This window comes from Haliaeetus albicilla, chromosome 13 (assembly GCF_947461875.1).
Source record: "Haliaeetus albicilla chromosome 13, bHalAlb1.1, whole genome shotgun sequence".
Classification (NCBI taxonomy): domain Eukaryota; kingdom Metazoa; phylum Chordata; class Aves; order Accipitriformes; family Accipitridae; genus Haliaeetus; species Haliaeetus albicilla.
Window position 1 is genome coordinate 18,891,082 of NC_091495.1, and position 18,983 is coordinate 18,910,064.

At 37.8% G+C, this 18,983-nt stretch overlaps 1 protein-coding gene across 2 annotated transcripts in view; it reads right to left on the reverse strand.

Moving 5' to 3' along the window:
- BABAM2 (BRISC and BRCA1 A complex member 2) overlaps positions 1–18,983 on the reverse strand; it is a 179,944-nt gene that overhangs the window by 118,403 nt on the left and 42,558 nt on the right. For both annotated transcript variants that reach the window (XM_069800335.1, XM_069800336.1), the window contains exon 5: positions 5,368–5,562. In XM_069800335.1, coding sequence (XP_069656436.1) covers positions 5,368–5,562 — 195 coding nt within the window. The remainder of the gene's footprint in view (positions 1–5,367; positions 5,563–18,983) is intronic.

Here is an 18,983-nt window from a genome sequence, read left to right on the forward strand (position 1 = left end):
ATAGATAAAATAGAGGCATCTTCACAAATCTTGCAGGTATACCTAAAAGAATTTGCATTGAATAACATGAGAATGTATCTAAAGTGTCCTCTGAATAATCAGAGGAAGGAACTGAAGTAGAAGGTTTTATATAATTTGTTTTCAGAATTATGTGACTCAACACCTAGACAACCGTTTACTGAAAATTTGCCAAGCGTCCCCTACATGTTGCTCTTTTTTATGCATAAAGTGTATGCAAAGGAAATGGAAAGGATTTCCTTTGTGTTTCGTACACTTCCTTAAAACCAGATTTTATCCACCTGGTTATGAAGCAATGAAGCTCGCTCTTTTTGAAAAACAAATGCCTGCCTGATTTCCTCCATATTAATTTTGTCATCTCTATTTTTTAATTCAATAAAGTAGCCATAGAGCAGCTATATTTGTCATGTTGAATTAGCAGTACAAAAAGCATTAAACATTATTTTTATGCAGTTAGGTAGAAAAAACTAGGATATCTTAAGACAAGGTAGCAAAACTTTCTTCAGTTTTAACACTGCCCTGTTTTTGCATACATACGCTATTTAGTTATGTGATGACATACAATTTTTAAAAAACAGTACTTCATTTTAACAAGCAAGGAGACAAATCAAAGCTGTATGAATATGCAGTATTCGCCCTCCCACAGTAACACACACATACTACTTAACTATTTCGTGAACATAATTATCTGTAATTAATTTTCCTTTTAAATGTTTTGCATAGCCAGACAAAGCAAGAAGAAAAATACTTTAAACAAGAAGTGTACAATACACAAATTTTAACAAAATGTATATGCATCTATGGTGAATGTGCATATTGCAATTCTCATATAAAAGGGTGAATGTAAATACTATACTAGATTTAAACAAGATCATCTTTATTGTGTATACAGCTATACCTTGTAGCAAGGAAAAGTCTGTAATGCATCTGAAATAATGGAAGCATCCTTTCTATGAAATGCAGCAGTGACCCATGGAAGAGATGCAGAGAATCATTGACAATGAAGGTTGCCTGGGACCATGTCCAGATGGCATCTGAGTATCTCTAAGGATCAAGATCCCACAATCTCTGGGCAACCTGTGCCAGTGTTCAGACCCCTCAATACTCAAGGGCTTATAACCTATGCAGATGTCAGCAGGATACATTTTGAGCCACTGCTTTACTACATGTAGTAGATGTTATCACAAGAACTCCACATAGCTATGAGGACAGCTTGCCAATACAGCTCTTCAAGAGGAAAGCATTCAAAGTCACCTGTACTGATACTGAAAATTTGCCATATGCCTTTGCAAAATAGTCAGTACCTTCGCCCCCCCTCTTGATTAGCTGTGCTAATCCATGAATTGCTTTGAGCTCAGCATAAGAGAAAACATGAAGGTTGTCACTGGCCATATACCACCAGACCACAAGCCTCCGTAACAATGGACCACATTAATTGCTATGCATATGGATTCAGAAAGGAACAGGCTGAATAAAATACTGAAGGAAACTGGAGGTCAAAGCCAATGGAAATTGGCTTTCCAAAATGAATGTTAAGCTGCTAAACAGGGCAGCTGAGGAATATAAGTGATTGTTTGCTAAGCACATTATTTTCAGTGGTACTGACATGACATAAAACTGAGAAGGAAAAAATTCTACAGAATTGGATTCCTTCAATCATTTTATGCCTAAATTAAGCAAAGGTTTCACCCCAAGCAACTAAGCACATATAGACAAAGATGCTGTATTAGGCAGATGTACAATAGGCAATGCTAATATCAGTGCCAATTTGTTTCTTTGTCTATGTATTAGGCATGAACTAGAGATAACTCATTCTACCTTCCAGTCACTAAACAAGAAAAAACAACATCTTGAATACAACAACAAAAAATCTTTCCAATGGTACCTTGCCACTTATATAATTTGTCAAAAGGGTTTAAGCAATGTTAGGTTGTAATCCACCCTACCGTCACCTAGCTCAAAACTGCCCTTAAAATTTGTCCCTGGTAGTCACAAAATAGAGGCAAAGCAATGGCACATAGAAACACTACACAACAAAAACTGAGCATATATTAAAGCCAGACTCCGAAACCTTCCTGATGTGTCCTGGTTTCAGCTGGGATAGAGTTAATTGTCTTCCTAGCAGCTGGTACAGTGCTATGTTTTGAGTTCAGTATGCAAAGAATGTTGATAACACTGATGTTTTCAGTTGTTGCTAAGTAGTGTTTAGTCTAAAGTCAAGGATTTTTCAGCTTCTCATGCCCAGCCAGGGCGCAAGAAGTTGGCACAGGACATAGCCAGGGCACCTGACCCAAACTGGCCAACGGGGTATTCCATACCATGTGACGCCACATCTAGTATATCAACTGGAGGGAGTGGGGGCAGGGGATCACCGCTCAGGGACTAGCTGGGTGTCGATCAGTGGGTGGTGGGCAATTGCACTGCGCATCATTTGTACATTCCAATCCTTTTATTATTGCTGTTGTCATTTTATTAGTGTTATCATTATCATTATTAGTTTCTTCTTTTCTGTTCTATTAAACCCTTCTTATCTCAACCCACAAGTTTTACTTCTTTTCCCCATTTTCTCCCCCATCCCACTGAGTGGTGGGGGAGCGAGTGACCAGCTGCATGGTGCTTAGTTGCTGGCTGGGGTTCAACCATGACATGATGACACTACTTGTGAGGATAGATGCCAACTTTCTGATGCTGTATTACTTATGAATGCAGAAAAATCACTGACTTCTTGTGCATGTGTAACACAAAGACTACTCTGATGACAGTCAAGGCACTTGCTTTTTATTTAGAGTGAAATGGATATTATAGACAGTGCTTCTTGTCTGGACTTAACTTCCAAAAAATGCCATACAACATTTGCCATATAGTCCAGAAAATTATTTCTGGTAAAACACAAAGTCTGATGAACTGGGATAGCCACTGAACAGGTGAATGGCCTCTGATCAAATCATCAACTACTCCAAGATGTGGAAGTAAATAAGGACTTGCAATCTAGGTCTTTTGTGTCATTCAATCAAGATTATTTTGAAAAGTATTACTTCCAAGAGTGTTCTGGACAGGCAGGGAACAGTCCCTGTCCATGGTGCTCACCTACATAATCCCAACCAGCTGGTCACAGCATCAGATCAAGTCAGATGAGTTTCTGGCCACAGCACTGAGAGATTAGACAGTTAATGGGCATCTGTATCAGCCGGTAGTCTGCTGGTACTCTGCCAACATGAAGCTACTAAGCTAGATAACAGTTTGTCTATTTGTCATAGATCTTGGAGATCACTTCAGGAAATAGGAGATACTGGAACAAAGGTATAAAAGCAAATTTCTGTTCCATTTTGGGACACAGCACTGAATTTAGGCCTCCTCTTCAAAGTTTTTTAACTCATGCACTTAAAATTATTGCTTTCTTAACACTGTGCAAGGTTCATTCACAGATGATTATTTCAGAAGTCTGCTGAGCTACTATCAATTCCTGAGAGACAGCAACGACATGAATTTCAATGACTTCCAGGCAGAGGACATAACGTGGTTTTACCTCTTGCTTTTCAGATAAACACTCCTATTGTGCTGATCACCAAGCCTAAAAAAAAAACAGTTGTAAAGGACAGGGAGGAGAACTACACAAGTTAATTTCATAGTTTTGAGTTTTAGGACACTCAAACAAGCTTTGTCATGTAGATACCAGGTTCACAGGATCTCCAAACAAGACTCTCAGCATCTTCTTGATAAGAGAATGTAAACTTTGATAACAAAGCACATGCTACAGAAACCTCAAATAGCTCTGCAATGATTAAAAGGATTTGCCTCAAAATGTATTTAAGATTTATTTTATTGGAATATTTTTAACTAAGACAGCATTTCAAATGCAAAAAAAAGTTCTTTATTTAGTCACCAAAAAAATTCAAAAGGTTTGAGTAGATATGGCTTTCCTGTGAAAAAAAAAGAAAAAAAAAAGGAAAACCACCCTAGTTTTCTACAATCTTGAGTAGAATTTTTGGAGCTGCCAAAAATTATGATAAAATCTCAGTACGGTTCAGAAAGCCTTCTGCATTTCACTAAACCAGTCTGATGATATTTACAGATGTGGCAAGTTGTGAGGCAAGTTATTGATAATAACATTTAAGAACAAATTAATTTCAATGAAATATTCTAATCTATAAACATAAAAAGAGATCTGAAATTCTCTGATAAAGAATAATTTACTTAGCTTAAGATAAAAAAGCCTAGATGACTTTTCTAAGAAAAGAAAACCAGATGAATTTAAGTACTGTGAGTTGTAAACATTCTTGTGTCACCTGTAACTTAAGGATGATTAAAGTGACATAAAGCTGAATTCTAGGCCCTGATAACAAAAATCCTGAATCTTCATAGATTTTCAGACTGCATCTATTTCAGAAGATACTGCTTCTGAAGGCCAGGATGCTATTGCTGAAAGCAAGAGGGGGACAGCTTCAGCATAAACACAATCAGATAATTCCTCATATATCTTACTCCAAATTTCCCATGATAAATATACTACCAGTGGAAAAAAAATATTTTTGCGAAGCTTACTTTGTGGCAGAGTTCAGTTAAAAAAAAAATAAAGATCAAATCACACACTAACCAAAATGTCTACATTGCCAACAGCCTCATTTTAGAAGGCTGAGATTGTACACATAGAGAGTTTCTACACAGCATGGCACATTTCCCAGGCAAAGAATACAACTTCAGGAAACAGGTAAGCCAGTTTAATCTCTGATTGTCATATGAAGACATGGCCCTACAAAATCACTGCTCTAACCCATCTCACCTCCTCCCGTCCTCCTGCAACAAATTAGTCGGGTTGGTTTTTTTTCCCCCCTCTCCAGTTTAGGTTCCTGAAACAACTCATCTCAGCTTAGACAAGTGCCAGAGAGATACAGGCAGCTGCAGCTACCAATTAAATCAACTCAGTTGTAATGTAGAACCACACCCTAATACATCCTATCCCTAAGCAGGCTGATTTGCCAACACTGTTATTCTGCCTCTCAAATCTTCACAGCTAACTCAAACTTCCACAAAACATTTTAATGCGCCCTGTAAATACTGCACAGACTTTTCAACAGTTTTCAAAGTTTTCATCTGTGTCAGATGAACTAACATCAGGTTGAAAACCAGGTACTCAACTGGAAATCTGGTTCAACTAAGGTAGTGAAATGACAGCAATGTACAAAACAGGGAGTGTAGAAAGTGAGCTGGAGTCAAATAGAAGCTTTCTCCATTGGAAACAAAGCATAGAGATCCACAGAAACAACCCAGATTTTCCAAGGCAAAAGCTGTATTTATTAAAATGAAAGGATCATGAAAAGCATTTTAGCAGAAACATTCTTAATAGCTTACCCAGTTGTTTTTTCTGCCAGCATAGATTTCCATGTTTTCTCCATACTGGGGCTCTTCAAGTAAAGTCTGATATTCAAACATGAGACGAGAGCTCTCACGTAATCGGCTGCACTGAAATTGGTGATACTGCTGCACAAGCTCTTTCACAACAAGCAGGAGGCATTCAGGGTTTGAAGGATTCCAAGAAGCTAAATTCTGTTGAATTAGAAAAGAATGGAGACCAAAATTGTTTACAGAAATAGAAAGACAAGCACTCCCCCTTCCATACCAATACCAGAAGGACGTACGCACGTGGAAACTTTGTGATGCAAAGATTGTATCACACTTTGGAAGAAAACCAGTTCAAACAGCAAAAGCAAACCTGAATGTCAAATAAGAGTCCATATATGGACCTACCAGAAAACTGATAACAGGGCTACTACCAGGCATAGATAGGCCCAAATTATCATTCTATTCTTCCTTAAAATTATACTGTTGCATTTGAGAACTTGAAAAGTTTTAATTCAAAAAATTAAAACTAATATGAAACATACAGGGATCAGGTAAGTATAACCCTGCACACTATCTGACTCAAAAAGCAGTCATCAAAGTGTATATGCCAAATTAACTACTCTGCTCCATTTTTCAAATAGTGGATATAATATTGACAGTGACAGAGAAAATAGGTTCTCTTCTGTTGCCTCAACCTTGTGCTTTACTTCACCTTGACTGTCTCTTCACTAGAGTTACCTTGACTTATCCCTTTAACAAAAATGCCATCCATACACAAGTCTCTTCAACATGCCTGGCAGAAGTTATTATTAAAAGTTGGCTGTATACCAAGAAACAGTTAACAAATTAAAATGTTAATACATTGAAGATAACTGCGCCAGTAGCACAGTAGCAATGTTATCTCTCAGTTTAACTGCTCTCATTGGCTTAGACCAGTCTTCCATGCACAGTAAGTTTTATTCAGGAAGGTTTTCTGTGTTACAAGCCAATGTATTCTATCAATGTTGCATGCCTGGTTGACCTAGAATGGATCTATGTTAAGGGCAGATGAGGATTCCCCCTGTACTCCATGCTGATAGGACATGAGGAAGTTCTGATGCAAAACTACTTAGGTCCTCAACAGGTCTTCTTGATACAAGTTCAGGGCATGTTAACATAGTCATGTGGCTTTTGGTCAGCTTTGAGTATAAGCAAATGTATATCACATACACATATGACAACAAACTAGCTGCAGCAGGATTTTAAATTACATGGATTGTACAGTTAATGTTAAGATCCTTAGAACTGGCAAAGATGTCTGCATTTTACAACTAAGTGAAGATAAGATATAGTAGCTTCAAATAAAATTACGTATCAGTATCTGAACTCGAAGTAGTTACAGATGGCATGGCTACTTTTGTCCTGGAAGTTGCAGACATTTCATAAACAAATTATATGCATAATTTCCATTCTTCAGCAAGGACAAAAAAACCCATTAGCCCTTTTTACCTCTTCTTTGGAAAAACTGCTTTGGTATGCAACATTTTCTACAATGAAAGGACAGAAAATATTTCTGTACTTTGAAGTAACTATGTTAAGACTGCCTTGCATTCAAACACATAAAAAATTATGTTTCTTAACCTAGGTTAAATAAATGAATGAAACTGAAAAAACCACGTCCCCTAAAATATACAACCTATTCATATTTTGTGTAGCACCAAAACTAATAAATACAAGTGAACAGGTTGCACAGAGAGGTTGTCAAGTCTCTGTCCTTGGAGATACTCAAAACCCGACTGGACAAGGTCCTGGACAGCCTGCTCTATCTGACCCTGCCCAGGCAGGGGGGCTGGACTAGATGATCTCTCAAGGCTCTTTCCAACCTCAGCTATTTTTTGTTTCTATTAAGAGGTTTACAAAAAACTTAAACTGAAACAGAGGATCTTATCAAGGTGAGACTCCATAGTTCTGACCTGAAAAGAAATTATTGAGTTGTGTACAAATTTTATCTTGTGATACTCCGGAAAGGCAGAGAGAAAGCTTAATCAGTTATTCACCAGGCACCATTCCTTCAGCTCTACAATGAAATCTATTTGTAGCCTAATCTCTATGTGGTTATTTCCATTAAAAAGGCTTATAATTTTTATTATTTCTTGATGACTGCAGTTCATGATATATCCCTTTGGAATGGTTTTATACAGACTTCAGCATATGTGTATAATGCCTTAATACTTCAAGCATTTCTCATTCCACAACTTTATATTTGTTGCCCTCTGAAGCCATATATATTAAGATGCTATCAAAATTAATTTCTCATTTTCAGCATCATCACTTAAAACATACAAGTCTAATTTGTCAGTGAAAGTAACATGAAATATGTATTGCTTCCTTGAAAAGCTTTTTTTGGAGGGGGAAAAAAAAAAAATAATGTTTACTAAGGCAATTTTATCTCAAATCTTACCACATGTTGTTTTTCCTGAAGTCCCCAGTCCTGGAGAGGATCATTTTTAAGAGAATCTCAGCTACATTCTACCCATCCCCTCCACCCCTTCTCATTTAAGTTAATAGCTACCAGAGAGGCAAAGAAATCTGTGTATGCACTGCCTACATACTATTAAAAAAGAGACAAAAATAAAAGAAATATAATTTAGAAATAAAATCCTTTTCCTAATCTCATAAACATGGTTTATAGACTACTGTAATGACTTTCAGCAACATGATTCATGATTTTTGAATGACTATGGCTGGCAGTCCTGCATTAACTTTCTATGCATCACTCATTCCTGTGATCAGGATGAAAACCATACACTCCTGTCACACGAAAATGGTTGGGGGGAAACAGTTTGGGAAGGTGGTGCTAATTCTTCAGAAACACAGACGTTGCTCTTGCTTTAATAAAAAAAGAAAAACTTATAATCTTAGAGTGTGGATGGAGCACTTAAGGGAACACTTGACTCTAGCGTACAGATTTGAAAAAGACCTTATGTTTACATAATTTACAGATTGACCCAAGAGTGACAGGCTCAGCTTAAGAAACACAACAGGACATAACTGCTGATCACAATTTGCTTTGTCTTACATGGATGAATGAACGGTTTAATGAACAGTTACACAATTACACTGTCCTCCTATTCTCCTGCTCACTATGATCCTGGTAGAAAGGGCTGCTCAGCACAGCTAAGATCCTTGAACCTTTGCCTTTAGAAGCTACCACAGTGTCAGAGACTTCACATTTGACTGTGGCTTGAAGTAAAAGTGCTCTGGGTTTTTTTTACTCCATGACAGTAAGAAGACCTATAAAATGCGAATATTATCATTGCCATATCTTAAAAGGTAAACTACATTCCGGAGTAATTGGTGAATGGGTGAGATAGTAATGTGGTTCATATAAGTTCCTCAAATACATACCACAGAGTGCCTGAAAGCCTTGTTCTACCTTGTCTGCCACCTACAGCTGGTAAAAATTTATTCCCCACTTGAACCCATTTAAGCTTATCCAATTCTACAAAATATTAGAGAAAATTTGTCAGGTAGACAGCATCGTCTAGGAAACACATTTTGTATCATGCAGTCTGAAAACAGACTGCGTATAACCTAAAATTTCCTGTTCCCAAGCTGCTGCTCAAATAAAGTATTTCCAGAAAGCCAGAGGATGTAATATGCCAGTATGTATTGATATCAGCCAGACAAGTGGGAATAACATTTCTTCCTAATAACATTGGTATAACACAATAGAAATGTTCTGTCAAAGGAAATGACCAACAATATTTTAACAACTGACCTAAATGCAACCGAACCTTTTGTTTTTTAAATAACATTACACTACAGAACAAAAAAAGAGCAAGAGGAAATCTATTGTCATTTGTCCAGCATGGAGCTAGAGTATTGCTCTCTTCAAAGAATTCAAGAACACTGTATCAAAACAGTGTTTATGCTGTATTGGCTTAAAGCTACAGGAATTAAAATGAACAATTTGATTGTAGTATCCTTACTAAATACCCTTCATGCAGTAACTAAAAATTCAAACAAAGTATGAAGTGGTTATTAAAACAAATCACCTGCAGAAAAATTCAACTACCCACCCAGTACATATATCAATTACAACAGATTCTCACTGACGAAAGAGTAAGCATACAATGGTTACACAAATTTTCTGTAACACAAGTCTTGATTTAAATAAACATTGATTTTTAACTTTAGCATTATATTATTGTAGTGCTTGTTATTTGGCAAATGGCCATTACATTTCTAGTCATTTTGTTAACTTTGCAGAAGTGCTGTTCCTATCAGAAGATCTAAATTTATAAATTTTAACACAAACACTTCTGAATACAATGACATATTACTGTACGAAATTTCTTTTTACATAACTTTGTGTTGCTTATTTGCCCTAAGCACTAGATTCATTCATCTGAAAATACTTTTAAACCATTTTATTGCGATCCAATTTCAACAGTATGTCAAAATACATGCTACATTCTTCCCCCAGTTTCAAACGGTACCTTCTTTTATCTTCCCTCTATTTTTGAAATCAAGGACAAAGTAAGCAACTACCTGTGACATACATTATTGAAACCTAACTAAATCAGAATTTGATGTTTCTCAAGTTGATCCCTTGTAGAATGTCTTAATCGCTACAATTTCAGCATTATAATGATTCTTCTGAGAACATTTTTCTTCTGAAGGATTTGTCACTTTAGTCAATGAGAGTAGTGTCCCTGCAACAGTAAATTGACTTTCTTCTTTAGAGATAAAGGATCTTCTAATAAAATTTTATTTAGCAATGCAGTATTGTATTCACTATTAGACTTTGGAAATTGTCTTAATTACAAAATCTTAAACTAAAGGCTTTGGAGTGAAAAGAAGGAGTAGTAGCCTGTGCACTTCATTTTCTGATTGTTTGCCTGAAGGCTATATTCCAACCCTAGCCAATACGGCTTTTTAAGAAAGAGTATTTTAAAAAATTTAAAACATTAGAACAGAGGGAGCTTCCAGTGTTTCTGTATTCCATGGCTCCAAGTCTTGCCACAAATCTCGGATCTTGCATAAAAATTATGCTCTGAATGCAACTTCAAAATTTTGAGTTTTAGTTGTTACTGCTTCAGAAAAAAACTGGAAATATGAATACACACATAACCTCATTTTCTACAGCCAGACTGTTGAAGCCTGGCAGGTATGAAAAACCCAATTAAAGAAATAACCAGCAAATATGTATACAGCAAAAGACTTAGTTTTCTGTGGCTTCTATCAAAATCTCCTTCCGCTCTGTTCACTACAACCTTCAATTTTGCCCCAACAAAATTTATACATTCACAAAATTTTACCAAAATACCATGTATGCTGAAAAGAGTTTTTATCTGAAATTGCTATAAAATTGCAATTTAAAATAATTTTTTATATATATATAAAAAAAATGAGCACACTCATGGGGTACTGACAGACTAAGTTACATATTTCACTCAATAAATGTTTTCTAATTTGAAATGAGATTTCTGCAGACTTTCCAGAGAGTTAACCAAATTTTACAGAAGAATCACTAATGCATTTAAAATAAAAAAAAATCCAGACTTGGATCCAATTCCTTGTCTTGTTTGCCAATAGATATCTTTAAGTGAACTCTGCAGTGCAAACTCTCTAAATTACTCAAAAGTTAGCCAGCTAGACTGAAAGTGGCCCACTGTACAATATACAAGTATAAATCAACTCAAACTGCACATCTGCAACTAGTTCTGCATTCATGCTCATCTCGTATGAAGGCTTACATGCACATCTCAGAGTGGTTACAACCATTTTTAATGTTATCATTTTTTCAGCATATCATGGAAGAACTTACCTGTCATTTCTGAGCACATGGAGGCTCAATTAAACAATTCTCTTCTGTCTAGACACTGCTCACATGTCTCTCCAGAATCTCCACTAAAATTAGGAGTAACTCCACACTTCAGATCTTACTTTCAACATTTTAATTGGCTTTGCCATACCGCAAGTTGTGTAACTTTAATTTTCTAAAAAGGTAAATTGTTACTTCATCTTAAGGATTTTATTTTAGTAGCAGGTTTAGTAATATCAGAAGATGACTACACGTTTTCTTGTGGACACAAAAGCCTGGTAATGTCATCTGTGATGACTGGCTAGTCCCCATTTTTCCAATTAGGGAAAGAATTCAAAACGGTCTACAGGAAAAGTAATGGAACGAGAACTTCCGTATAATAAAGACCAGACTCCAGAAGCATCCTTGTCCACACAGTTGTAGCTACTGTCATACAGAAGATGGCCAATAACTACCCATCAGTAAGTAAGCAATTCAACGTAAGGGAGTTGAATATTCTTTTGTGGCAGAAGCTTCCCTGGCAATTGCTAACTTTTTTCATTATTGGTCTAAGTTTCAGGAAAAGGTCTTTGAGAAAATGGTTATCTAGACAGAGTAATTAAGCAATAGCATGAACATCCACTAACTTTTCCCTCCACCTTATGCTGTGTGGCAATATAAATAGAAAAATAATATTCAGTTATTATACAGAGACTAGGAGACCACAGGTATCCATTAAACTATGCGTACGTTGGAGAAATCCAAAGTGATTCAGGAGATCTGTTCTGAAGATCTGCCAGAGATTAATTTAAACAAGCTCACTGAAAAGCATAACTTTCACTAAGAAGTATAACCCCACAGATTTTGGTCGGGTGCAAAGTCAATCTTTGAATTCCCTGGCTCTTGATCCTATCTCCTGACAGGAGTTGGCTGCATAGTAAATGAGCATTATGATCGGGAAAGGTTTTTGGACCATCAAACATGACCAAAGTTTTGAGAAAATGAATTCACTTAAAGTGTGTATAAAGAGGCAGAGAAAAGATATTATAAGGCCACCCACAGAGTACAATTTAAGCCATTTCAACAGTAACTCATTTAAATGAATAGCAATGACACCAACTGGATTTCAAAAAGAGACAAAGAAAATTTGCAGCCACAGTATCAGTTTTAATGAAATCTTCTTAGAGGTGAGGCAAGTGAAAAACCCCCACAAAGTAACTTCTCAGCCCTACTAGCAAAGATATGCAGAATTTAGCTTTCCGAAGTAGCCATACTATTCAACTGCTGGCAAAGAAACCATATCTAAATTTTGTTCTGGAACATTTTGTGCTTTGCAGTCTTTCCTTTATCCTTCCAAAAAGCTAATTAAAAAAAAAAAAACCCAAAAAACAAACCCAAACCTATGCAAACTACTCAGTGTCTGTGATTACCTATTCTCCCTTTTTCTAGAACACAATGCACCTCGTGTTCCATAAGTAGCTAATTCATAGCCTCCTTCACAGGTTACTGCTTATTTTGTAACTCCAGGTAATGTCTGCAGCAAACTATAATTCTATGCTATCAGAAAGAAAATACAATAACAATTTCTAATTGATCTGAAGTTGTTTTTCTTTGAAATGTGTTTAAATATCCAGGTTGCCAGAATATCTTCCAGGAATGTGATTTTAAAGAAGACAGATTGTAACTGTTTTTCCTGGCTATACTACAGGAAACAACAGCAAGATCTTATTTTAAGTTAGTGTACTTTTATATTTCTAAGCAAGAAATTAACTTTCCCAAGAAAATGTCAGTAAACAAAACCTCCCAAGCCCATAAGAGTGGTAATGCATTTCTATAGCATCTTTCATCCAGAATTATCATAAAGAATAATGCAAGTACAGATTTGCATTTTGTTTATATCTCTGCACACCACATGCACAAAACTTGCATCCTACAATGGCTTAAAATCAGTACCAATGTAAGTTTTTACCTGAAATGAGAAAGATCACTCTGTGATATTAACACTTATGCTCCATATAAATACAGAGGAGATATGGGTCCAGTGGTTACAGCATTTGCCTAGAAACTGGGATATCTGGTTTCAGTCCCTGCTTTGCTATAGTCTTCATGAGCCACCATAGGGAAATTGCTCACAGGAAAAGGCACAGGATAATTATCTGCCATATGCTCACATCTTTCTATCAACAGATATTTTTCACAGTATTTGCAGGGCTGGAGTGTTATAACAACTTCAAAGGCTTCAGTTTCTTAGCAGCCAGCACTTAAACATCCTACAGGCTGCAGTTTCAAATCAATCACTGTAAACCTACATGCCATCTACTTGTCATCTTATTTTCACAAGTTCTTCATATCCCTCTCCCCCAAAGCACCACTGGAACAACTTTCTGGAGTGATCTGCTTGAAATGATCATTTTTGGGCAAAAGCAAACATCAAAACTTAACATTTCATAAAAGCAGTTCAAATCAGGATCAGGAGCCCTTTGTCATGGCAAATAAAACCAAAGAACTTAAAGACCTTACGTGCTCTACTAGCTATTGTGTACAACAGATAAAAAAGGTTGCATAAAGCAAAGGTTGGGATAGTTGGTATTTATTTTATTTTTTATTTTTAGTGAGAGGCTGTGAAAACTGGATGCAGAAATTACAATAGCTTATAAATGCTCAGCTGAAATCTCAAATACCTGAAGGCCTTGAATTAGCGTGAAAATACAGAGCAGTAAACAACATACTAAGAAATTAATTCTGCTTTCAGAAAAGCACCTTACATTTTGTATAAAATTATTTTCCCTCTTTTCTTCCACTGGCCACACAGTGCTGATTCTTGATTAACAATCCCATACCCAAGGTGACTCTAAAATAAACCCCAGCAAATCTGATATATGTAGAACACTCTTCTGTGTTCACATAGAATAAATGCACCACTGCCTCTCAAGTACCATTCCCCTGAAAATGGAGCAAACTCAACTTCCAAAGATTACTACACAAATTACCCCTATGCCCTGCTGTAGGAGCAGTTAAGGGATAGCTGATCTTTGTACTTTAAGGGTGTTCTGGAGAAGCAGAAACTGTGAAGCTGAGCCCAGAAGAGAATTTTTAAGTTGTGCACGCTTCCTGAAAAAGTCTGCCTGTTTCTCTGACAGAGCTCTCTTACAAAAGATAACCAGACCATTAAAAGCTACAACTGCCTACTATCAAAAGAGAGAGAGTACAATACTATCTAAATTAATCTCCTAAAGACTTGGCATGCATAAATATTTCTTGTCCTACTTTACTAAGGGATCAGTGCAAGTTTTGGTTTGTTCCTTTTCAGACCTCCCACAACGCCTCTCAAAAAGCAGATGGTACCGTTACCTGCTTTGAGAAGGAATTTCTTAATTTTCTCAGCATGTACAAATCCCACAATAGGGAATCCAGTGCACTAATTATTAGTTAATCCACATGAGTACACAGCACTTGTCCCCTTGGGAGTCTGTTACCAGAGGCATACATATTTAACTACACATGGCAAGTAAAAGGAAAAAAGCATGAAGACAAGATTAATTTCAACACAAGACATACGCACATGCACCTTTTGCCTAAAGACTTACTCAGTATGCACCGATGGTAGTGTGAACAGGCCCCAACTCCTCAGATCCTCAGTGGACCAGAGAACAGACCACTGTCTCAATGTCAATGCTTTACCTCAAGAGTCCCTTTTTAAATAGCAAGTCTTTCACTCTTAACAGTTCTTGGGTTTTTTCCTTTCCTGTCAAAACAAGTAATTTTAGCTACAGCAAAAAGGCAGGAACTTCACAGCTGATGTTTTGGACATCATCCACTAACACCTCTTGAGCATTTATTGCTGGGTGGCACATACAGAAAGAACTGTTTTCTTCTAACCATTTCTTTCTCTCCCCAAATCCCATAAATTAAAATCAATATTTCACATGGTAGATCTCACTGGCCAAGCAGTATTTCCATTTTTATTTGCACATTTGTACTACAAGAGAGTTTAAAAGGCCTTGAAAATACAGTCCCTAAAGAAAACATTTACAAAATACTATTGTGTAAATCATAAGACATTGGAAATCAAAGTTATTTCTCTACTGTACCAAACAAGTTAATGCAAATCAGTTATCTCTCCTCAAAAAAGCATTATAAGAACAGACCACTCATTTGGTTCCTTTACGGAAGTAAAAACTGCATCTCCATGCACACAGGTATATGGCAAAATTCACCTGATACTGTTACGAACACCAATACTGCAAATAGAAGACACAAGATGTTGACTAAATTTGAACTATATTTCTGTAGTTATCTTTAAAATAAGAGTAGATATGCCTGAGGATCTGAGACGGAAGACAGCAAGGAAACGCAGACATAGAAGCATGTCAAGAATGAGTAAAACAAAGATAGGTTTTGAAACAAATACAGGCAGAAACTTAGACCAGTAAAAAGAAAAGAAAATATAGCTTGCACCCTCATCCATTTGGGGAAATGAATAGATCCTCTGAAAATTACCCTGAGCACAAAGACATTTCTTTGCCCCAACAATATCTGGTGAAGGAAAGAACCTGCAGGGTCCCAAAGTTAAACTAAACCCATTGGAGAAAAGTACAATTATAAAATATAACAGAATTCACAGTCCAGAATTTAATCAAATATGAAACTGCATTATCAGTAGAATGATTATTTCTAACTGACCTTCTGTCATCAGTTAATTGAAAAGTCTGTTCTGCTTGCATATGCATAAGCAATGACCAACTTTCTCTACAGAAAAATGAATTATCATGGCTCAACAACTTGAATTCAATGGGCATACCACACTGAATTTAAATGTATTCTCAGTTCAGGAAGACTGTGCTAGATTTTATCTTTTCTCTTAAAAAAACCCCACACAAACAAACCCAAAAAACCAACCACCCAAACCAACCAAAACCAAAACCTTGTAAATTTGTTTCTAGAAAGCTAACAAGCTGTTGCCTTCAAGCCAAGCCACTTCTTACTGTTCTAGAGCTCTTGTGAGGAAGGAGTGTATTGTGCCAGTACCATTATGCACCAGGGCCAGAACCCTTTAATTTTCTGCCAGTTTCTCTAATAATAGGATTTTTCCGAATTTTAATAAAACGTTGCTCAAGTAAGGTATGATTATATTTTAATTAACTGAAGCAAAAACCAGTCATAACTACACTCTCAGTTTGCTGATTCATATTAAAGAATTATCAATACCAACATTATTATTGCACTCCCAGACTTCCTAAGAAAAGACATTCTGCTTTCATATGTCCAACATGGGATACCCAACTTTGTATTTTTGGTTTAAACTAATGATGATGTGAAAAGTCAGTGAGATGCTGGAATTCATTATACCACCCTTACCACTAGCAAGGTCTTTGTTTTGTGCAAAGCAAGTATATTACATATACATGTCAATACATGAACACATTTAGGCATTAGTGTCCATTAACTGGCTATCTCAAGGTATGCCGCAGCATGTATTTTCCCTCCAATACAACATCATCCACCTGAGAAGTCTTTTGTTTGCTCAATCCTGTTGCTTCCTCAGGCAACCATTAGTGATAACAGAGAAAGTTGTGCTTCTTAGAGGAAAAACTGATGCCTATGTCACGTCCCAAAGTTGGAGCGACTCTGGTTCATGGATTTCCTTTGTCAGAATTAAGGTGTAACGACACCAGGGGAGTTCAAACAACAATCAACATTTATTCAACCTAGCTAACTTTGTCCAAGTACACAGGAACTTATTAATATGAACCTTGCAACATGTCATTAAGCCACTGTTTGAGAAAAGGAGGGAAGTATAGAAAAATGAAATGGAAAAAGGAACATGAAACTGTGTCAGAAGGAGAGCCCTCCCGTTGAGTCAGAAGTTCAGAGCAGACCTCCTTGCTTTCTGGACTCCTTCTCAAAGAGGAGCTCAGGGGTGGCTAGATCCACTCCTAGTCTCCAACTTGGTCAACAGTTTATGTTTAAAAGGATGAGGTGTAGGGACTGGGGGGAGGGGGAGGTGGGGAGAGAGCGCGCGAGAAAGCACGCGCAAGAGAGCGCGGGCGAAAGAGAAAGCGAGGGCGGGGGCGAGGGCGGGGGTGCAGCCGCGAGAAAGAGGGCGCGAGGGCACGCGAGAGAGCGAGCGAGGGGGGGCGCGAGCGAGGGGGGCGCGAGCGAGGGGGGGCGCGAGCGAGGGGGGGCGCGAGCGAGAGAGCGAGACACCGCGGGGGGGGGGGCGGGCGGGCGAGGCAGCAAGGGGGGGAGCGCGGGGGCCAGCGCGAGCGAGAGAGAAGGGTTTCACCAGTCCTGGGTCCAGCATTGGTCCAGACAGCATAGAGATCCAGTTCCGGAGGGCGTGCACTGAGGACTTGTTCTCTCTTCTTTTATAGTGTGTTAGTTGATCTCAACATGCGCAGTTCCCACACCTGGGGTTCACTGGAATCGGTCAGTGAGCTTTGGGCGGGGGTTCATTGTGGAATTGCCTCTCTTTTCCTGCTGGCATGACCGCTTAAGATAGAAGCACAGTCCCAACTTCCGTGGGGCCTTCTTCCTCCAGGAAGGCATAAATTGTGTTCCTTCTCCTGGTCACTTAAGATAAGGAATTGGGGCTTTGGAGAAGTGCGTTCCCACCCTCCGTGGGGCCCTCTCCTCTGGCCACATTGTCCTGTTCACAAAACTCCAGCATTTTTACAGAGGCCGTTTTCTCCAGCAAAGTTCTTTAGCAGATGTTTGAGACATTGAATTTGTCAGACTGTCACAGCCTATCAAATATACCAGGAAGAGACAGTGAAGAGGACTAGGGCATTCCTAGATCAACCTGACTGGCCACAAAAAAGCACTGGTGACAGAGAGAGGCATTCACAGTGTTAATAGCAGTGTAATATACTGAGAAAATCTGACCAAGTTCCATGGTTTCCTCCAAGCGCTTTCTAAAACTATCCTTCTCACAAAGACTAGAAATCTGTTTAAGAGTTTCTACAGAAAAGGAATAACAGTAGTACACCTGATCATAGAGGGGATAGCACTATATGCATACGTCTTTCAAACAGGTAGTGGAAGAGTTGCCAAGTAGAGCTCCTTAAATGAGAAGTGGTGAAAAGTCTCTGAAAGTAGTCAAAGTATCTGAAAACTAATAGAAAAGACAAGGCAAAGAAGCACCTTTTGTTTTGTCTTCATGTACTGCAAGATGCCCTTGTGAAAATATCCAGCAACATGAACAATTGATGTTGGGAGGGAGCAAGTCACTGACCCAACAGAGTCATTGCCTACAAGAATAACTGCAGATTCAGTGACTCCAACTATCCCTTAAAGAATATTCAGAGGCCTGCCCTCCTCTCACCACCCTCTGCCCCCAGTTTATTATCTAACATAGCCACACAGTTCACAACTTAGATTTTTCCCTTGTTCATGCTGACTTATCCTTAAGGCAAGACATATTAGTACAGGGTACTAGTATAAACTGACTGTATATCTGACGGGATATTCTCATGGCCTAGAGAGTAAGTGGACCGGAGCACCATCAGATGTTGAAATGGGCTTCCAAAGGAAATCTTGAAACATTTGGGGTAAGTGCCATAATGAGATCAATTGCCTGGCACTATTAAAGTTAAGGAGTTTGCACATAAACTCAGGCAAACATCCTGGAGAACTGGAAGGAACACCAGGAAGATGGAAATAGAGAGTATCTAACTGGACCAGCAAATTAAATAAAGCACAAAATTAAATAAAGGTGTTTAAGAAAGAAAACAACTAGGTTTGAAATGCATTCAGATTTCAGTCATGCAAGGGTCCTTTGCTGAACAGCGTTAAAAAAAAAAGTATATTGGCAAAGCTACCTAACAGAGCTTTGACT